Source organism: Leuciscus leuciscus (genome assembly GCF_965113295.1).
Source record: "Leuciscus leuciscus genome assembly, chromosome: 25".
Taxonomy (NCBI): domain Eukaryota; kingdom Metazoa; phylum Chordata; class Actinopteri; order Cypriniformes; family Leuciscidae; genus Leuciscus; species Leuciscus leuciscus.
Window position 1 is genome coordinate 30,800,788 of NC_138724.1, and position 20,557 is coordinate 30,821,344.

General features: G+C 39.6%; 1 protein-coding gene across 1 annotated transcript in view; it reads left to right on the forward strand.

Moving 5' to 3' along the window:
• Positions 1 to 20,557, forward strand: part of LOC309491189 (A disintegrin and metalloproteinase with thrombospondin motifs 20) — a 125,652-nt gene that overhangs the window by 24,010 nt on the left and 81,085 nt on the right. The window contains exons 6-11 of the mRNA XM_082160614.1: positions 1,035 to 1,159; positions 1,319 to 1,359; positions 2,921 to 3,026; positions 5,143 to 5,289; positions 9,504 to 9,645; positions 11,538 to 11,639. Of these exons, the coding sequence (XP_082016740.1) occupies positions 1,035 to 1,159; positions 1,319 to 1,359; positions 2,921 to 3,026; positions 5,143 to 5,289; positions 9,504 to 9,645; positions 11,538 to 11,639 (663 nt within the window). The remainder of the gene's footprint in view (positions 1 to 1,034; positions 1,160 to 1,318; positions 1,360 to 2,920; positions 3,027 to 5,142; positions 5,290 to 9,503; positions 9,646 to 11,537; positions 11,640 to 20,557) is intronic.

The window sequence follows — 20,557 nt, forward strand, 5'->3', positions numbered from 1 at the left end:
CCTGAGACATAAATGAGCAACATGAGATCTCTTTTAGTTCTCAGTTGTTTCTCCTAGACAGCAGTGAGATTAAATTATATTTATCCAGAGAAAAGGCCCACAATAATCTTCACACGTGTCTCTTTGACAGTTTAAGAAGTGATCTAAATAATGTCTCAAACTGTGCTCAGATTTGCTCAAGACAATCTCAATATGATCTCAATCATTTCTCATTAAATGATCTGAGCTGACTCATTTATGTTGAAGTTTAGGGGAAACATCTGAGACAAAGTTGATACTTCAGTGAAATAACGCATTAAGTGCCATGAGACATAAATGAGCAACATGAGATCTCTTTGTGTTCTCAGTTGTTTCTCCTAGACAGCAGTGAAGATTAAATGGAGACTTTTGCTGAAGTCTCGGATGTTTATCCAGAGAAAAAGACCCCAATAATCTCACGCCTCTTCTACAGTTTAAGAAGTGATCTGAACAACGTCTCAAAATGTGCTCAGATTTGCTCAAGACCCCAAAGTCTGCCATCAAAACTTAAGAGATCTCAATATGATCTCAATCATTTCTCATCAAATGATCTGAGCTTTATCATTTATGTCTAAGTCTAGGGGAAACATCTGAGACAAGGTTGAGACTTTAATGTAATAACGCATTAAGTGCCCTGAGACATAAATGAGCAACATGAGATCTCTTTTAGTTCTCAGTTGTTTCTCCTAGACAGCAGTGAAGATTAAATGATGTTTCTCCAGAGAAAAAGCCCACAATAATCTCACACGTGTCTCTTTGACAGTTTAAGAAGTGATCTAAATAATGTCTCAAACTGTGCTCAGATTTGCTCAAGACAATCTCAATATGATCTCAATCATTTATCATTAATTGATCTGAGCTGAGTCATTTGTGTGGAAGTTTTTGGAAAAACAGGCTTGATACTTCAGTGAAATAATAGTGTCCTGAGACATGAACGAGCCACATCTGAGTCATTATTCTGCTCCGATCAGCTATAATAAATTGCTTTGTGTTTTAAAGTGTGTGTTTTTCCTCAGGAAGGACCGAATATAAACTTCTACGCCACTGCAACGCTTCATAACTTCTGCACGTGGCAACAAAGCCACAATGTTTTGGACGACAGTCACCCGGGTCATCATGACACGGCCCTTCTCATAACCAGGTGACCTCAACTTGACCTTTGACCTCTCACCTCATAACCTTTGCCTTCTTAAGTCACTCCTTTGATCATGTGATTTTCATTACGACAGTGGATTGAACTTGATTAAATCATAAACACTTGTGTAGTGTGTGTTGTGTCATGAGTGTGTTTGTTTCTCAGGCAGGACATCTGCCGAGCAAAAGACAAGTGTGACACATTAGGTAAGGATTATATTTGTTTCATCTAAACCTGTAACGTACAGTTGGGTTATGCTCGCAAAATGCTCACATTTCAGTGTGGTCGTGTGAAAGCACTTTTTTCCCTCTTTGACTTATTTGATCAGACTGCCACACATTTAAAAAAAAAATGTTTTGTACATTTAAAATAACTATGTTATATTTATTTATTTATTCATGTATTTATTTATTTATTTATTTATTTATTTATTTAATATATTCTAGACATGCATACTGTTTCACATTTAGTGTTTTAATAGTATTTTTCTAATACTTGACTCATTATTTGGTCAGACTCCCAAATGTTTTTACAAAAACATTTTTTTAAATGCAAATTAATTATTTCAAACTTATTGTGTTCTTATTGTACTTCATATCATTTCACATTAAATAAAAAAAAAAATCTAATTTTTTTAACTCAAAATTACTTTTTTTTTCTTGCTTAATGTGCATAATGTTTTATATTTCGTATTTTAAATAAGTTAGTTTTTTCTCATTTTTGATAAGTAAAAATTAAATCAAACTGGCACTATTACACTAATACACACTATATATCACACTGGCACTATTACACTAATACACACTATATATCACACTGGCACTATTACACTAATACACACTATATATCACACTGGCACTATTACACTAATACACACTATTTATCACACTGGCACTATTACAAAACATTGTTTTGAAAATGCGACGGAACAGGTGTTTTTCTTTAATGAATTTAATATCTTTTAGTCCTGTGACAACAGCTCTTATCATACAGCATATTGCATATCTTTTCACATATGTTTTAGTTTTTCATAATAGTAGGCCATATGCAGGACATTTTCATTAGTGTGTCACTTAATCAGGTTCCTTTAGTGAAGTCTGGTTCCTGAAGCAGAACCAGTCTGTCAGCTGAGCTTGATTTGCCTGTCATCAGGTCATCACACAGGGCCAGCTGTGCTCATGAATGCACAGACCCAGGGACCCTGCAGGTGTTTAGGGCCCGTAAGCTCAGCGTCCCAGAGATCCTTCCAGGGGAAAAGCGGTGGATACTGGATTCATGGATACGGAGGAAGAGACAAAATATTTTTTATTATGAATTTTTAAGGCCAGACTAGTAATTTGGTGTGGTCAATTTGTAAAAAAAGACTACGCGCCTGCACACATATATATTCAAACGCGCATACCTATAGATTAAACATGTAATACACATGTGCACGCCATCAGCGGTTTCTCAGATCTGCGTTTATTCAAGTTTACACGGAGATGATCACGTTTTCCAAAATGTTTCAAAACTTTCACCTTGGAACCTGTTTCAAGGTTTGCGTTCTCGAGCCCCAAACACTGTAGTTGTGCGAGTGAGCGGCCGGAGCGCATTGAGGGTTCTCCTGTTAGAACAGTGTGTGTTAGCGGCCCATAAACTAATGATCTTTGCAACGGAAGTGAATCAATCAAAACTAACTTTAGCTGGACAATAACTTTATTCTAGAGCTGCTGTAAAGCCAAGTGTGTGTGTGTGTGTGTGTGTGTGTGTGTGTTTGTGAACCTGAAGGTCTGGCGGAGCTGGGAACGATGTGCGACCCGTACCGGAGCTGCTCCATCAGCGAGGAGAACGGCCTGAGCTCTTCCTTCACCATCGCTCACGAGCTCGGACACGTGTGAGTTTCTCTCAAACACTCTCTCAAAAGCTCATCTCAGAGCACAGGTGCAGAACGCAATACAGACCCGACGCTTTCATGACAGAGCGACCGACAGATGCGCTTTACACTGCGTTAAATCATGCTCTTCCTCAGTCTTCAAATATCCAAACAATCCTAAATCAAGATACATTTACTGGAAAAGAAGAAAAATGCCTGAAGATATTAAGTCTTGAGTTCTGAAAAATGCATCAAAATGAAGTGAGTTTGTGCTTAAAACAAGAACAAATATCTGCAGATGGAGTCACACAAATCATCTTGTTTCCCTTTGAAGTAAGTTTATTTACTCCATCTGCAGATATTTGTTCTTGTTCTTGTTTTAAGCACAAACTCACTTCATTTTGATGCATTTTTCAGAACTCAAGACTTAATATCCTCAGTCGTTTTGCACGTCCAGTAAATGTATCTTGATTTAGGAATGTTTGGATATTAGAGATGGAAAACAAGACAGAAACACTGAGGAAGAACATCACGTTTTGCATAATGAGGAGAGACCTTCATCAGTGTCATATTAATGATGTTATCGACTTCATCATGAAGGACTGTTTCTCTCTGTATAAATGAATCCAGTGTGGATCCGTGTGTGTGTAAGAATGATCGTCATGCGGAGGGAATTCCATGCAGTGGGACGTCGAGGTCAATCCGCCTCACAGACTCACTTTTCCATCAGCAGACGTCCAAAGGAAGCCCTTCACAGAACAATACAGTAACATCTACAATCTGCCCTCCAGATGAAACACATGTGCGCAAAATATTGTTCAAAGATGTCGATAAAACAGATGATTGGAGAACGTTTTACAAGAAAATACTATTTCAGTTTTTCTACTTTCAAATTGCACGTTTAATTCGATGTGTTTCTCTTAGAAGGGAAGGTTCTATAGAACCTTATAGGGTTCCTTCAGGTGCCTCATCAATAGAACCTTTTAGTGGGTCCCCATCATCGATTTAGTTTGAATTAATTCATTTTGTTTTAATACATTTTTATTATTTTAATTAAATTTTAGGAATTAAACAGCTCGTAAACATCGTTTATCAGAATAAGAAAAAAACATTAAATATGAAAGTAGTATTCAGTCATTTAAGACATTTTACATAGAACCTTTTTGGCATAAAGGGTTCTTTAAAATTGAGTCATGAACCCTAGAGTTCTTTGCCATCTAATATGTCCAAATATGAAGTGTGATTGTGGTCCGCTGGACGGCGTATAAACGACACAGACAGACACAGTGATCTGAGCGAGTCCAACTCTTTTCAGACACAGTATAACATATGAAATGTGTTTGAGGTGCACATGAAGCCTCACAGATGTAGTGTGAAGGATCTGCGTACACACAGCTGCTTCTGGACTCTGACATCACTGCATTTCTATTCCAGACGTCACATTCATCTCAATACAGCTTTTATTTTTTAGGACTTTATTTTTGCTGGACTTTTCCTGTCTGCCATAAAAAGAGGTTTTGTATTTTGTTGACAGTCACACACATCACGGCACTAACAGAAATACCACGGTACGAATATGGTTTTTTGGATATAAGAATTTTAGAAGATACGATTTTTTTCCAGTATCTTGACATAAATATGGCTTTTGTATATGGCACACCAAAAGTATTTTCTGTATTTTCGTCTTGTTTTCCAGCACAAATATCTAAACATTCTTAAATCAAGATACATTTACTGGAGAAGAACAATGACTGAAGATATTAAGACTTGTTTAATGAAAAATGCATCAAAATGAAGTGAGTTTGTGCTTAAAACAAGAACAAATATCAGCCGATGGAGTCAGAAATATAATCTTAGTTCAAATTTAAGAGAAAACTATTATTTTTCTGACTCCACTGGTAAATTTTTTTTCTTGTTTTAAGCACAAATTCACTTCTTTTTCTTTTTTAGTCATTTTACTTCTCCAGTAAATGTATCTTGATGTAATAATGTTTAGATGTTTGTCCTGGAGCACGAGACAGAAACACTGAGGAAGAACATGATGTTTTGCAGTGCTGGTATTTCTCCAGTACAGCCAGAGTCTTGTATCCTGGAAGTGCATGAACTCAGTGCTGTGGATTGTGTGTGTGTGTCGCAGGTTCAACATGCCTCACGACGACAGTCCGAAGTGCCGAGAGAACGGAGTCAAGCACCAGTTCCACGTCATGGCTCCGATCCTCAACTACGACACCAGCCCCTGGTCCTGGTCCAAATGCAGCCGCAAACACGTCACAGACTTCCTGGAGTAGGTCCCAGTGTCATCTCTGCATGCCTTTATATCAGCGAGAAGAGCAATCCTTTAAAAGTCTTAAAACCTCATTTGGTTCAAATCTGGTTTTAGTTGGAGATGGTTTTTAGATGATATCAGTTGGTTATTATATAGTAGGATTTATTAATAGGCTTAGTTATGATCATTTTAGTTTATGATTTAGTAATTTTGTTAGGAGCTTTTTTGTCAGTTTTATTAGTAACATTTCAAACAATTCAGAAATTTCAATTTCACTGAATTTTCTGTTTAAAGTCTGTTATTAAACGTTTGGCTGAAGGGAATTGATTAAGTTGGCATCAGGTTTGACATGGTTTCTAGCAGTCTTGTTTTACTATGATTGATTTACTGTTATAGTTTTTCTTAATATTTTAAATTACATTGTACTTTTTATAGTTGCCATTTATAGTACTTTTAATTTCAGTTAAAGTTGTAATTTTGTTGTTTTTTTGGTCATTTTTATTAGTTGTTTTTACATGTCTATGTAGTTTATATTACATTTTAGTTTTAGTTTATTTAATTTTAGTTATTTTAGTAATTCTTAAAATATTCTAAACTTAAACTAATCAACAATTCAATTCAATTCACATTTATTTGTATAGCGCTTTTCACAATACACATCATTTCAAAGCAGCTTTGGTGAAAGTGCATGAGTCCAAATTACAATTTAGAGTCAGAGGAAACTGTCTAAGTTATGTATTACAGAAATGTACAAAATCACAGTTAGCAAAGTAATGAATTTGTTAACAAATGATTATGACATTTAGAAAAATGTAGGAAAATGATAAATGTTGCCTTGGCATCTGCCTGAAATGATGATTATTTTATTTCATGGCTTTAGTTAGCGATACTAACTCTGGTTTGTAGTTGATTGGAGATTAGCTGGTGTAGGTGAGTCTGAATCAGCTGGTCAGCATTAGACCACCTCGGTTAAGCTTTATCTGGTTAAGCTTTATCTGGTTAAGCATGTCCCAGAACACAGCCGTTTTCCCAGCAGGCCGTCATCGGTTTAAGTGTCTGAGTGCTAATATCAGATGTCAGGGTTGTGTTTTTTTAAAATTGAAATGACCTTTGAGCAAATCCCCAACAGGTCACGCTCTTTAGAGCTCAAAATTGCTCTTCTTGTCTCACTCTCGTCTGCTTTCTCTCGAGGTGCCGGACAAACAGGCCTTTGGTGGCCGGCGTTCTTGGCCCTCGGCAACCGTAACCCGGGGCAACGGCTCATTGAGGCCGCTTCCCTTTCAGACAGGAAGTGTCAGATATAATTAGATTTTCCCGAGACTCGACGCTTTGATCTTCTCGCCGCTCCAGTGACTCTGTCGGTGAGAGGCCTGTTGATCAGGGTTAGGATCATGGGGGACCAGCGTACGGGCTCTTGTTTTCCAGAACAAATATCTAAACATTCATAAATTAAGATACATTTACTGGAGAAGAAGCAACATGAGTTAAGATATAAGTCTTGCTTAGTGAAAAATTAGTTTATCTTCAGTCATTTTGCTTCTCCAGTAAATGTATCTTGATTTAAGAATGTTTAGATATCTGTACTGGTAAACAAGACAGAAACACTGAGGAAGAACATCATGTTTTTTCAGTGTAGTATTTATCATCATATGGCAAAGGTTTGTCAAGCTACAGCTGCATTGTAAAGCATATTATGTTGCTCAGGTCTGCGGTTTCTAATCGTTTATGACTTCTCAGAATCCCAAGGCAGTTTAGGTTAGCGTGTTTGATTATTAACTCGGTGTACTCAACTGTTAAGTTACTATACAACAAAAAACAGGTTTGTCATGCAATAATCGATTTCTTACTGGAAAAGCTGTGATTTTGAAAACAAAAACAAATTACCGTATCAACCATTACCGGCTTGATTCTCATGCTAAAACTCACAATATATCAAGTCCCTCTGGATCTGCACCAAAACATCACTTTACTAATGAAAATGAGGCCGGTTGACCCGGCGGTAACTGTTGCTCGCTCAGACACGCTTCACAGAACGTCTCATAGAAGTTAAATGTGTTTATGAAGTGGTGAAAATATATGGATATTATTTTTATTTGGGCTAGAATGACGTTTGGACATTGAAAGGCCTTTAATCTGTCAGCTGAACTGAGAAAACGATGGCGTCAGATGGTACTAATATAAGGGCACTGAATGATTACTGTATTTATGTACTATGATATTTACTTGTTTCTCCAAGGTACCATGGTACATATCCAAAAAACCTTCAGTAATAATAACTGTGAGTCATTTTCCTTAATAAACTCACTTTACCAACCCGCCCAAATGATCTCCAGGTGTGGACTTCATGTCTGTGCCAGAAGGGCGCAGCCTGACCTGAACTCAAAGAAACCTGCTCACTGATCAACCACAACATTTGATGAGCCCAAATGTTCTTACGGCACTTTTTCAAGAAAGTAACATGTTTTTTTGCAATGCAGTTCCTTGGAGTACCACAATACATACAATGGTATATAAATAACCTTTCCTAAAGGGATAAATCCTCTAAAAATTCCTCCATCATTTACTCAACCTTATGTTGACTTTCTTTTTGTTTGTGGAACACAAAAAGAAGATATTTCTAGTCTTTTTATATATATAATGAAAGCCAATAGGGTCCAAAATTGACCCCCAAAGTTCTTCAAAATATCTTCTTTTGCATTCACAACTATCGTTTTTGGGTGAACTGTCTTTGTAACTCTGGTGTAAGGATGCAAATTGTTCAGTATTCATTGTTTGCATTTCTAATCATGTGAAAGAGCCTGAATTCACACACTCACACTCACTTGAGCGTAGCTGAGAGATACTTAGAGATCTGATGGTCTCAGTTTACTGTAATCTTATCGCTCTTTAAGAGCTTTGCACTAACATACTCCTGTGAAAGGTTTTTGTCAGCTTCAGTCTTGCTGATTTTATGAACAAACTCATAACTGGTGATGACGAGGTGCGGAGAGACGAGAGCATACGCCGCTTCTCTGCACTGTCATCGTAACTCTGATGGATAAATGAGTCCCACAAAAGGACACATGCCCCTCGAGTAGTGTTCGTTTTTCCCCTCATAAAGACAGAGGTTTCTTGTAGGTTGTTCGGAGGGTGAGCGAGGTAATGAGAGGACAGAATCAACTGACACAGGTGTTTAGTCTCAAAGCCAAGGACAAATTGAATCAGCAACATCAAGAACTCACATAATTGCATCACACGGCTATTCTGAGCTTCAGTTTCCGTTCTCCCTTGCAGAAAGGTGAGCATGCGGAAGGCAAACGGAGAAAGGACTTTGTCTAGAGGTTTGTTTTGTTCCCTCTCTGGTGCCGATGGCTGAAAGAGCCATTCAGAGATGTTAAGCCCAACAATTCAATGAGCTTCAATGTACAGCTGCTCTTTTGTAGCTCTTTTATGTGTTTCAAAGGAAGGGTGTGTTGGGACATATATGTCATGACGTAGCCGGAGCTGAAGGCGTGTTGGACTGATGTGCTGAAATGTTGGTTTTGGCACCGTTGTGTTGATTCTTGGAGACCCACCATTGTTAAAGAACACCGTCTTTTTCCCCATTGAAATGCGGCCTTTGTGTTGTCTAACTAAGTCCATTCAATCAGTTATCAGCAGGTAACAAAGCAGACCACCCACCGCTGCCATCCTCTTACACTTGGCCTTCAGATGCCTGGTGAAATCAGAAAGACTGCATTCATATTATCCATTGACAACTGATGCAAAATAACAACAAATCAAACCGAGCAATAGCCGTCAACTCACCGTCTAGGATAACTATAGACCTGATACAGTCCGGCTATGAGTAACCATCTTCTAGCCAAAATAACCTTGAATTTGGTTACATGTCATTTTTGCCTAAATAACTTGCGAGATGTATGATATTCCATCATCAAAGCAAAGCCAACAGTGATTACAAGGTGTTTGGTTTCATGTCTTTGACATGTTATATGCGCTGATGAGTAGTCTATTCTTGGGATATGGTTTAGACGTCTATTAAATTTCACTGACAGCCCAAATTTTGCCTTTTTTTAGTCTAGACGTCAGGGCTGTGTTTGGACGGCTATTAGACATCTTTTAAAACACAAAAATTGCTTGCTGGGATACTTTATAATAGTACTTACCCCAGGCTTCTGAGGACAGAAACCAGGATGAAGAAAGCTATCGCTTGATTAAATGTGTTGATATCTGTCTGATTTTTTTCTTCTCAGCACCGGTTATGGTGAATGTCTCCTGGACGAGCCCTCAGGCCGGACGTATAACCTTCCCAACCAGCTGCCAGGTCAACTCTACAACGCCAACCGGCAGTGTGAACTCATGTTCGGTCCCGGCTACCAAGTCTGTCCGTTCATGGTACGACATCTGAATATACTTCGACAGCGGATTCCAAATGTACTGTATCAGTGACACCTTAACTTAGTGACCACCCTGTTAGCAAGATATCCTGAAACAATGTTCCTTTGTGCATTGGTTTGTCATCCTTTTGGGAGGCTGTTTAGTCATTTAACGACTAGGGAACCCAACTCCTCTTAAGTTGTCCTCTTGTTCATCATTTCTTCTAGTCATTGGGTTCTTGTAGTTCCAAAGCTCATTTAAATAACCATCTGAATCCATTGTCCATACTAGTGACTCAACTGTATTTAGCTTTGTACCCAAGTCAATGGAACTTACTGGTACTTGGAAAGGGTTAGATTTACCAATATTCAAGTCATTATTTCTTCAGTTATTCGGTTGTTTAAATTTATTTCCTGTCATTGGGTTCTTGTAGTCTCAAAGCTAAATTAATTAACCATCGGAATTCATTGTCCATTCTAGTGACCCAACTAGTGACCCAGCCCCTCACGGACGTCTGCTGCATATAAACTTAATAAACACAACATAAACATCCCAGGCCTGGTCCTCTCTGGTCCTTTACTGTCGTCACTCCTCCTTTTATCCTTCCTGAGCTCCTCCGTGGGACTAGAGTCCGGTGTGGCGCTTATTAGCCCTTGCGCATCCGGCCTCGCTCCCTTCCCACAGATCGGCCCTGCCCTGCTTGCTACAGTTAGATTTACTATTGTTCAAGTCTTTATCTCTGCAGTTTCTGTCAGGACCACTATCGTCAAATACGACTGACAATTAGCATTCAGTTTGGATTGGCGGTCTGGTTCTGTTCTGGGCAGCCTAGCATGGATAAGAGCAGGGAGAGCAGCAATAACCCCCCTTAGGGTAAACAGAACAGAACCAACATGAATATATTGCAGACATCATTCATTCAACATTTAAATGTACAACAAAATTCAAGAATTTAGTCAGAATGGCAAATCCTGACTGATGAGAGGTGGAGCTGGGGATGGAGGAGGGTAATCAGCTCCTGAGAAACGAGAGGAGCTGGGGATGGAGGAGGGTAATTAGTTCCTGAGAAACGAGAGGAGCTGGGGATGGAGGAGGGTAATTAGTTCATGAGAAACGAGAGGAGCTGGGGATGGAGGAGGGTAATTATCTCCTGAGAAACGAGTGGAGCTGGGGATGGAGGAGGGTAATCAGCTCCCGAGAAACAAAAGGAGCTGGGGATGGAGGAGGGTAATCAGCTCCTGAGAAACGAGAGGAGCTGGGGATGGAGGAGGGTAATCAGCTCCTGAGAAACGAGTGGAGCTGGGGATGGAGGAGGGTAATCAGCTCCTGAGAAACGAAAGGAGCTGGGGATGGAGGAGGGTAATCAGCTCCTGAGAAACGAGAGGAGATGGGGATGGAGGAGGGTAATCAGCTCCTGAGAAACGAGTGGAGCTGGGGATGGAGGAGGGTAATCAGCTCCTGAGAAACGAGTGGAGCTGGGGATGGAGGAGGGTAATCAGCTCCTGAGAAACGAGTGGAGCTGGGGATGGAGGAGGGTAATTAGTTCCTGAGAAACGAGAGGAGCTGGGGATGGAGGAGGGTAATTAGTTCATGAGAAACGAGAGGAGCTGGGGATGGAGGAGGGTAATTAGCTCCTGAGAAACGCGATTGCTGTTGATAATACTGAAGGTGCTTATAAATGGATGCTGTGATAGGCGTCATATTCCTATTGGTAGACGTGGATCAGCTGATGCGAGCTTGACTAACGTGACCTGCCAGAACTGACACTATGCTTGATTTTCCTGTTGTTCATTATTTCTTCTGGTCAATGGGTTCAAGGGAACTCTCAGGTACTTGGAAAGGGTTTGATTTACCAATGTTCAAGTCATTGTTTCTCCAGTTCTGACTGAAGTGACTCTTGCCGATTGCAGAAACAGTGCAAGCGTCTCTGGTGCACCAGTGCGGAGGGCGATGTCGGATGTCGTACGCAACACATGCCTCTCGCTGATGGGACCGAATGTGGCTCTGGCATGGTAAGACACTTTCCCTACACTTTCATCCCTGTGTTTTTGTCTGGCGGTCAGTCGTGCGTTAAACTGAAATGTCAAAGCTGATGAGGATGGTAATGTGAGCTTACATAGCTGGTTTACTTCGAGAACTCATTCTTGCCTGTGACATTAACAGCCTAAACAGTGAGTCAGATTCATTTAGGGGTATTTGTTTAATCCCAAGTCTAACAAACTGGAACGACAAGAGCTACAAGATAATCTGTGAAAGAAAATCAGTTGGCAGGATATAGTGGGTGTACATAAACTGGAGAGTCTATCCTGTAGGTATCATGATCTTAGCTTGTTTTCTCTCACCTCTCGAATGCAATGCTAATTAGCCACATTTAGTTCATTGCCGCTGGATCTTTGAGAGCTGAGAACCGAGGTGAAGTATCAAGCCTTTGAAACCAAACGCCACCCGCAGCTCACCTTGTTGTGAACCCATGACCCCCAAGCCTCTTTACGATGTGGGTGAGTGGGTCACTGGTCATAGGAGTTTTAGAGAGTCTTTTAGAGAGGTTTAGAGCAACACAAAAGACACTACATTCAGAGAAGAGAGCTGCAGAAGGAGGGGGTCCGTTTTTCCTTCTTTTTAACCCTTTAACTGCAGGAGAAACTACTGGAACAAGCCTTTCTGAATGAATCAAATGTTAACTGAGGTAGGCAGTATCTTAATCCAACCAAAACAACCTCAATCAGGCTAGTGGATGGGAAAGCTGAAACCTTTCTCGTTCTCATTAACCGTGGGACTGCCGTGCAGTACGTGAAGCCCTGTGGAGGAAGGAGAGCGAGGAGCATTTGTTCGTTGTTCTCGCTGTCGTCTGATTAAAGCCACAAGGGCATGAAAGAGTTCATGTCAGTGTTAAACTTACAATCATTGCTCGTTTGCAAAACAGACCTCCCATTTTGACTAGTGCTTTAATCATATCTATTAATGCTCTAGTGTTCTGGTGACGGTAATGTTTTATAAAAGCAGTGTTCGCTCAAACTAACATCCATACACTAACAACATGAAAATATTTCTGTGAAAAGATTAATTTGGGAAGGAATTATCTTGAGGTTCTCAACCGGTTTCTCTTCAGGATCCAGATTTTACTTTAGATGGCAATTCAAAATTAGAGCCAAACTTGCATATCATACAAAAGTAAACAATAATGCTATTTTTGTCTAATAATCAGTTTGTCTCGGTGTTGATACAGAACATTCAAACACTCAAATGGCAGGTTTTTCATTGTTGTTTATATTTTATTACTTTATTTTATTACCATTAAAATAATATATAAATAATATAATATAGTAAAATGTATATGTATATAAAATTAAATGTCATTAATATTTTCATGAAAAAAAAACAAAAAACGTTTAACCTCCTAGGGCTTAGTGGCCACATACGTGGACAGCACATTTTAGCTCTTATGTCCACAATTGTGTTCACTGTTGAATTGGTGGTGTTATGGACACTATAGTGTTTTATTGAAATTTGGACCATGAATCCACATGTTATGGACTTTATTGTGTTTTATGGAAATTTGGACCATGAATCCACATATGTGGACATCATTTTTCTCTACAAGTACATCATATCAAAAGATGATACTTAGTTTTTATTCTAATTAGGTTCCAATAAGCCCAAATAGCAAAGAGAAATAAAAAATGCATGTAAAAAAAAAACAGCTTGGGCCTTAAGAGGTAAATACTTTGAGTGTTTGATTTGTTTATGCCTCTTGAATTACGCTGGTTTCATACTCTCGGCTACCAATACTAATATCAATACCAATAATAATATCCTCATTTCATCTCGTAGTTAATGCCATCTGGGTCACATTTTCTATTACTTTATATTTAATCATGGCCAACCAGTGCATGCTGACATCTGTTTAATTTGACGTGCTTCTACCAAGATGACTTTGAGCCAAACTACTGATCAGATGCATGGCTTTTCAACAGAATAGATAGGAAGTGATTCTTACTGCGTTTTTTGTGTACAGTACTTTGCTGTCCGAGTTCTTATGTTATATAATTTGCTGATTGAGAACTGAATCACGACCCACCAGTTTTGGAGTGTTGTTATATATCATGCCAAGCGGAATAGTTACTGCGTGACTCTTTACAAAAACAGGGACACAAAGGGTCTTTTTTCTCGGGCTCCTACCCCTCGTGGCCCCTGCACCTTTGTTTGTGGTGCTGAGTGCCTGGTGTCACCTCCTCATGGGGCCGTTTGAAGTGGCAGAAGTTGAAAGAAAAGTGCCTCTCGGTCTCGGCTCACCTGCCTGTCTCGAGCTCTTTAATGTGGGAAGGTCCTCACGAAGGCTTGTTCAAAATATCTTTCTCTGTCTCTCTTCTCTCTCATTTATCTCCAAACATTGTCCGTTTGATCCCGTTTAAGCTGGTAAATGGACCACTATGTACATAAGCATGGTACTCTGGAAATGCATGAGTTCTACCAGAGATGCAGAAGAGCGACGTGATGGACCCATAATTGCTTTGATTCTTTATGGTCCTTTAAACTTTCCCCCTCGTCCCTCTGCCTCTCTCTGTCCTTGATTCCCTCTCCTACAGTTTCCCTCTGGTTCATCCTCTGTCTCGCAGGGCACTGGAGTGAGTAATGTGGTCACATGACCCCAGCGGCCTGTCTGTCATCCGCCTCAGTGAGCCCTGTGCTAACGAGGGCGTCCCATCACTTGCCATCTATAAATACCAACACCTCCCTCCCTCCCTTCGCAGTGAGAGAGCACAGGCTTGGGCCGCAGTCAATCCGGCTCCTGCCATCCAGAAGCTCCTTTGAAGAGCCCAGCCGGCATGAATACGTGCTCCCGGGAGGGTTTCAAAAGCACAAGAACTGGGGGGGGTTTGAAGACCCTGTTGAGAAGACCACCAAAATGGTTTTGTGTTTAGATCCTGGCATCCCAATCAGGCTTCTTAACTTGCTTAACAAGCAAAACTCAAACTTGGTCTTTAATTGAAGTGTTTTAAGGGGAACTATATAAAGTTAGCAGGGAGCTGGTGTTGTATGTTACCCAGTCAGTGTATTGGTGCAGAATGGCCATTAATATGCTTGTAAATGAAGTGCTTGTATTTGCACTGATTATTATCAGCTCTTCCAATGAGAATTTTGTCTGGAGGTACAAAAGACAATTGTGTATCTAACAGTGTATATAACCTGTCCTCGTCTCAGTCTTCTAAACATCTGGCATTGGGAGAATTTGCTTTAGATCCCGAGTTCCCAATAAGGCTTTTTAACTTGCTTAACTAATGATCCTCAAAGTTGATTTTTAATTGAATTGTCTAAAGGGGAACTGTAGGTAAAGTTAGCTGGGATCTGGTGGAGATTTTGTTAAACTAGCTGGTTAATGGAGTCCATTTATTGGTGCAGAACGGCCATAGGATCCTCACTAAAAGTGTATGTGCGCCCAAAATCCCAAAAATATTCAAAACCGTGTGAACGCCAGAACCTGCGCTAAATTCCCTTTATAAATCCCAGTCAGCGGAAGATTGTGTTCATGCGTCTTCTCCCTGAAATAACCATATATGGAGCTTACGACGCCTCGTTGTACTATAAACATCCTCATATCATTTGTCCACGTGATCACATGTTTAACGGTACAAGACAAAATATGAGATATGGATGTGCTGTCACATTAAATTGCTCAAAATAATTTTGTAGCCTATCCTTGCCTTGTTTTTGTAAATAAATCAAAATAGTATAAAATACATTTCAGAGAAAGTTTGTCTCAATCTTTTCCACTGGCCAAATAGTATTTTTAATTGCTTGATATTTTTAATGGAAACAGTTAGGCCTTATTGTGCATTATTGATCATTATTTGCATGGAAATATTTACTCAAACCATGAGTTAATGCGCTAAGCAAACATTAAAACACAGCATGCCACAGGAATAGTGTTCAAAAGCAGCGCATACACTACACATATTTCTATTTATTAGAATATAAAAAATGTTGTAACTTCTCAGTAATGATTTCATGTAATTTAAGTGCTTAACTCCATTAATGAGAATGGCATATTTAATCTAAATGATTCAGATCAGATGTAAAACATACTTTAAATCATTCTTTTATTTATTTAAACTGTTATTGTGAACATGCACTGTATTTATGATTAGGACTCATCATGAATATGCCGTCAGTCCCTCAGCTCACCATCGGTGTTCGTACGCATGGCTCAGAGTTTACTTACAGCTGCGCACATTCTCCCGTCAAGTTTATTTTTATAAATCACAACTTCTGTGTGGGAAGTTTTCTCTTTCAGGGCCTGTTTCGACTCAACGGTTATAAATGAGGCCCTAGGCGTTGGAGAATTTGCTCTAGATCCCGAGTTCCCAATGAGTAAAGGATAATATACATCCAGCCGGTTGTTATCTCAGAATAAACCCGACAGGGTGATCAGGATCAGGTCTTCATCAGCCTGAAGGGGTTTATTCTGAGATCACTCTCTCTCTCTCACACACACACACACACACACACACACACACACACACACACACACACACACACGCACACACCTGAAGGGGGTTTATTCTGAGATAACAACCTGCTGGTTGTACATTATCACGCTTATTAGTCGGATATTTGCCACATAAGTACATAATGAGACATGAAATATTGAGCCTGTGTTTCTGTTTTCAACGGTTGTTATCTGGAAATAAGATACCGCTGGATGGCACGATTGACCAATCAGAATCAAGTATTCCACAGAGCCGTGCAGCTTTTTCACTTGCTTAACTAACAAACCTCAAACTTGTTTTTTAACTGAATTGTCTAAAATGATATTTTCGGCAGAGGAACTGCAGGGGAAGTTAGCAGCATGGCGACTGTGCATTAAAATGTGAGCTAGCTGGTTTATTGGTGCAGAATGGAAGTATCCCCATAAAGACGCTTGTGAACGTAAATGTAAAAGTCAAATCATAATTGTGCTTGTATTCGGTTCCTCTTCCAATAAGTTTTGTGTACAATAGACACTATTGTGTGTCTAACCGGCCTCTGCTCAGCACAACCTTCAACCTGTCCTCGTCTCGGCAGTTAGAGAAAGAGACTGAAGTCTTGTAAACGTCTGGCGTTTGGAGAGTTTGTTGGCCGCCGTTCTCCGGGTTGGCTGGTGTTCCTGGCAGCTGGTTCTGGGATCGTTCCTCCTCCGTGTGGATCACTTGTCACTTCTCCTGCTAATCTGCACGTGTTTCCAGCCAGACGTCCAGTAACGGCGGCCCAGAGTTGTGTCCGCGGTTGCCAAGTAATGGAAGTAAAGGTGCGATCGTGCTGATTGTCGCTTGTCGAATGGCTTGCGTATTTTGTTTCACATTTATTTAAGCAGGCAAGTCGATTAAGAACAGGTCAGTGAAGTGCTGTAGTGAAAGAAGTAACACCTTCTATGAAGACCTTGCTAATAATGAATTATTGCTCCATTTATACTTATAAGTAAGTATTAGTATTTTATAAATATATTAAGACCTATACTGCAATATAAGAAGTTATAGTTACATTTATATTATTTTTATAAGTCATGCATTTGCTTTTTTCAATGCGCATGCTCATAATCCATTATACACTGATAAGTATTAATTAGTCAGTCTTATGGTTCGATGAATGTATTTATAAAGATGCAGCCTGCATTGCTATAATGCTATTATATTACTTTTGTTATTACTTTTATTATATACTTTTTAGCAATTCAGATTATTTCTGTTGTGTTCTTATAAATACTTATTGTGTGATAATACAGTTATTATCCTCTAGAAAAGCATAATTGATGGCTTTACTGTAAGTAAAGTGAAAACATAGGATTCTCCTAAAGCAAATGATAAGAAATCATGAACATGTGCTCATTATACATTTTAAATTGTTTATTTGTAAATGCAATTAATGAACAATAATGAACAATAATTCCTGTAATAAAATAATGAAAAGAAAAACAGAAATCATTAATACAAACAGTGAAAGATTTTTTTTATCTTTTTTTTAAGCTACAAACTAGCAAAACACTGCAACAATACTGACCATTCATGACCTCTAATGCAAACATTAGCTATTAAAGACATAATTGATAACTAATTGGTACAGCGAACAACTATTTAATATTTGATCATTTATAAATCAGTGTATAATAAATTATGAGCATGCACATTATAGAAGCAAATGCATGACTTATAAGTAATTCTAAAAATAATATAAATGTAACTATAACTGTTCATATAATGCAGTATAGGTCTTAATGAGGCTGTATACATATATTTATAAATAATCATAAATGGGCTTATAAGTCATCATAAGCATGGGCTTCATAGAAAGTGTTACTGAAAGCTAATGGTTTGGCTCTAGATGTGTTTGGTAGTGCTTCAGAAAGACATAGATGAGAGAAGTTATAGTTTAGAAGTGTTTATTAAAAACTAAAAAGCAGATATGAAAGGTAGGATGTGTTGTTGTTATCATATTTTGAAGGATTCTCCGAGCAAACCTTCTGAGATTCCATACAATCCTCAACATGTGGTTTGTGGTGTGACATCTGTGTGCTTCTACATGTTTTGAGGATAAAAGTGTGTTTTTTCGGTGTGTGTGTGTGTGTGTTGTGTACGTGTGCGCCTCCTGTTCTGTGGGTTTGTTGTAGTCTGTGTTACGATCAGGCACACTAACCGCAACATACAATTACCGCAAAGTCAGTTGGACTCGTTTGTCTAGGGGGTTTATTAAACAATTGAGTCAATTACAAACAAAACAGAAGATAGAGGATTAACTACAACAGATTAAAAACAACACAGGAAGATAAATCACAGGCGTGATAGCCGGAACACCAGTTTCCCCTCTGCACGGAGTGCCTGAGATTTTAAAGGGTGTCTCTCCGCCCACTCGTTACAGATCACACCTGCACACAATAACGAATGAAAACATACTGCAGAGCAGCCAAACATTAGAAAAGGAAACAGAGCCACCACATGTAGTGGAGGGACGTAACACACCCTCACACCAAAATGGTGACTCCAGTCTCCATAATCATAATATAAATGACAATACACATAATACCATACACAAACACCCCACTAATAGAGATGTGTGTGACAATCTCAAAACTCAAACTTACTTTAGAAGTGAAGGGAATTTTGAAAAAAAAGAAAGGGAAAGAAATATTCATGAGCTGCTTGAGATGATAGTGATGTTTTTACAAGGTGAAGAAGCCTTAACACTGAACAGTATTCAGATCAGTCAGCACCCGGTGTTGGACTTCTCCTTGGGCTGGCAGACCTGAAATGACAGTCTTTCTTATGACTGATCGAACGAGACCGAGATCTGGACACACTACGTTCCCTCTGTCTGGAACCAGATCATAAACTGAAGCGACACTCTCCCCACACTGGTAACAGCGGTTGTTGGGTTCAAATTGCCTGCAGCTGGGACGGCCATAACAGGACTTTCTTGACATACCAGTAGACAGCTCAACTCTGACATGGGCTCCACAAAGCACCTTTCCATCCATCCCCTTTACGGCATCCTCTGCATCTCTGGCATCCTCATACTCTACGAAGGCGAAACCTGGAGGTTTCCGGGCGACCCATACACTGCGCAATGGTCCGTAGTAACTAAAGGCCCGTGCCAGCTCACCTTTGGCTGCACCATTGCCAAGGCCACCTACATAGACCTTACAGTTGGTGGCACGAGAGGAACTTCGGGATGAATAAGACATCTTGCACTGTGTGACTCGACGTCTTCGGTTCCACACATTACCATCTGCTAAATCATTGCCCAAAATAAAGGACACGCCAGGAATGGGCAAAGATTCACGAACACCAACTGCAACGCGGCCTGTGACTACACTAGATTTTAAAATAATCTGGTGAAGTGGAACAACAGTAAAGCCCATCTCAAAGCCACGAACTAATACACTGGTGCCTTTTTTCGTTGTTTCAGACAAAGGCAAAACCCCTTTCAAAATGAATGATTGTGCAGCACCGGTGTCACGCAAAATGCGTACGGGAATGAGATTATCATCATCAGACAACGACACAAAACCATCACTAAGGAAAGGTTCATAGCCGGTCTTAACGTCGCTTGAAAATTCAAGACAGGGCGAAACAAAATGTGGAGACGCTTTAATCAACCCAAAGCCTTTCGCAGCTTGTTTTTCTTTCAGCACTGGACAGTCTGCCACCAAGTGCCCAGGCTTCTTACAATAGAAACAAGCCTGCTCTGGACTACTGGAAGAATGGACCGCAGCATAACTGGGCTTTGGAGATGAACCTACAGGCTTATCTCTCTCATTGTCTAACTCTCTCTCCCGAATAGAAAGCTCTTTCAACCGGATAGAATCCCTCATATCAACAGGAGGCAAAACCCTCTTCTCTACCAAAACTGGTAACAAAGCAGTTTTAATGCTATTTTTGAGGCGTTTTTCAGAAACGGACAACTCAACTTCATAATAAGTAGCCAAATCCAAAAGTTGCTCCTTTTTAAGATTATTAAACGCCTCTACAGACGGGTTTTCAGCAAACTCCTGAACTATAGACATGATCAATATAACAATCCCAAAATAAACAAAACAATACTACAGGCTGCTACACCACTACAGGGAGAACAAAAACGAAGTGATCAAAATCCCCAAAATGACCACAACATTTTTACATAATCAACCACGCCACAATACTGACAAGTTGAGGAAAAGTTAGACATACAAATGGGCTAAAACCCTCAAAAATCTCTGCAACCAACAAAAGTCTAAACTCAACCTCAGCCTGTTTAAACACTACATTATGCAGTGCATTATTACATCACTAAAGCGACATACCAAACAAGCGAGTACCAAAAGACTGGGAGATTCACTGCACCCCAACCCCTACTTACCTACCCAAAAAAAACTAAACTTAGCCTCACTAGTCTTCAGTGGATCCCCTACCCGGTGTACATT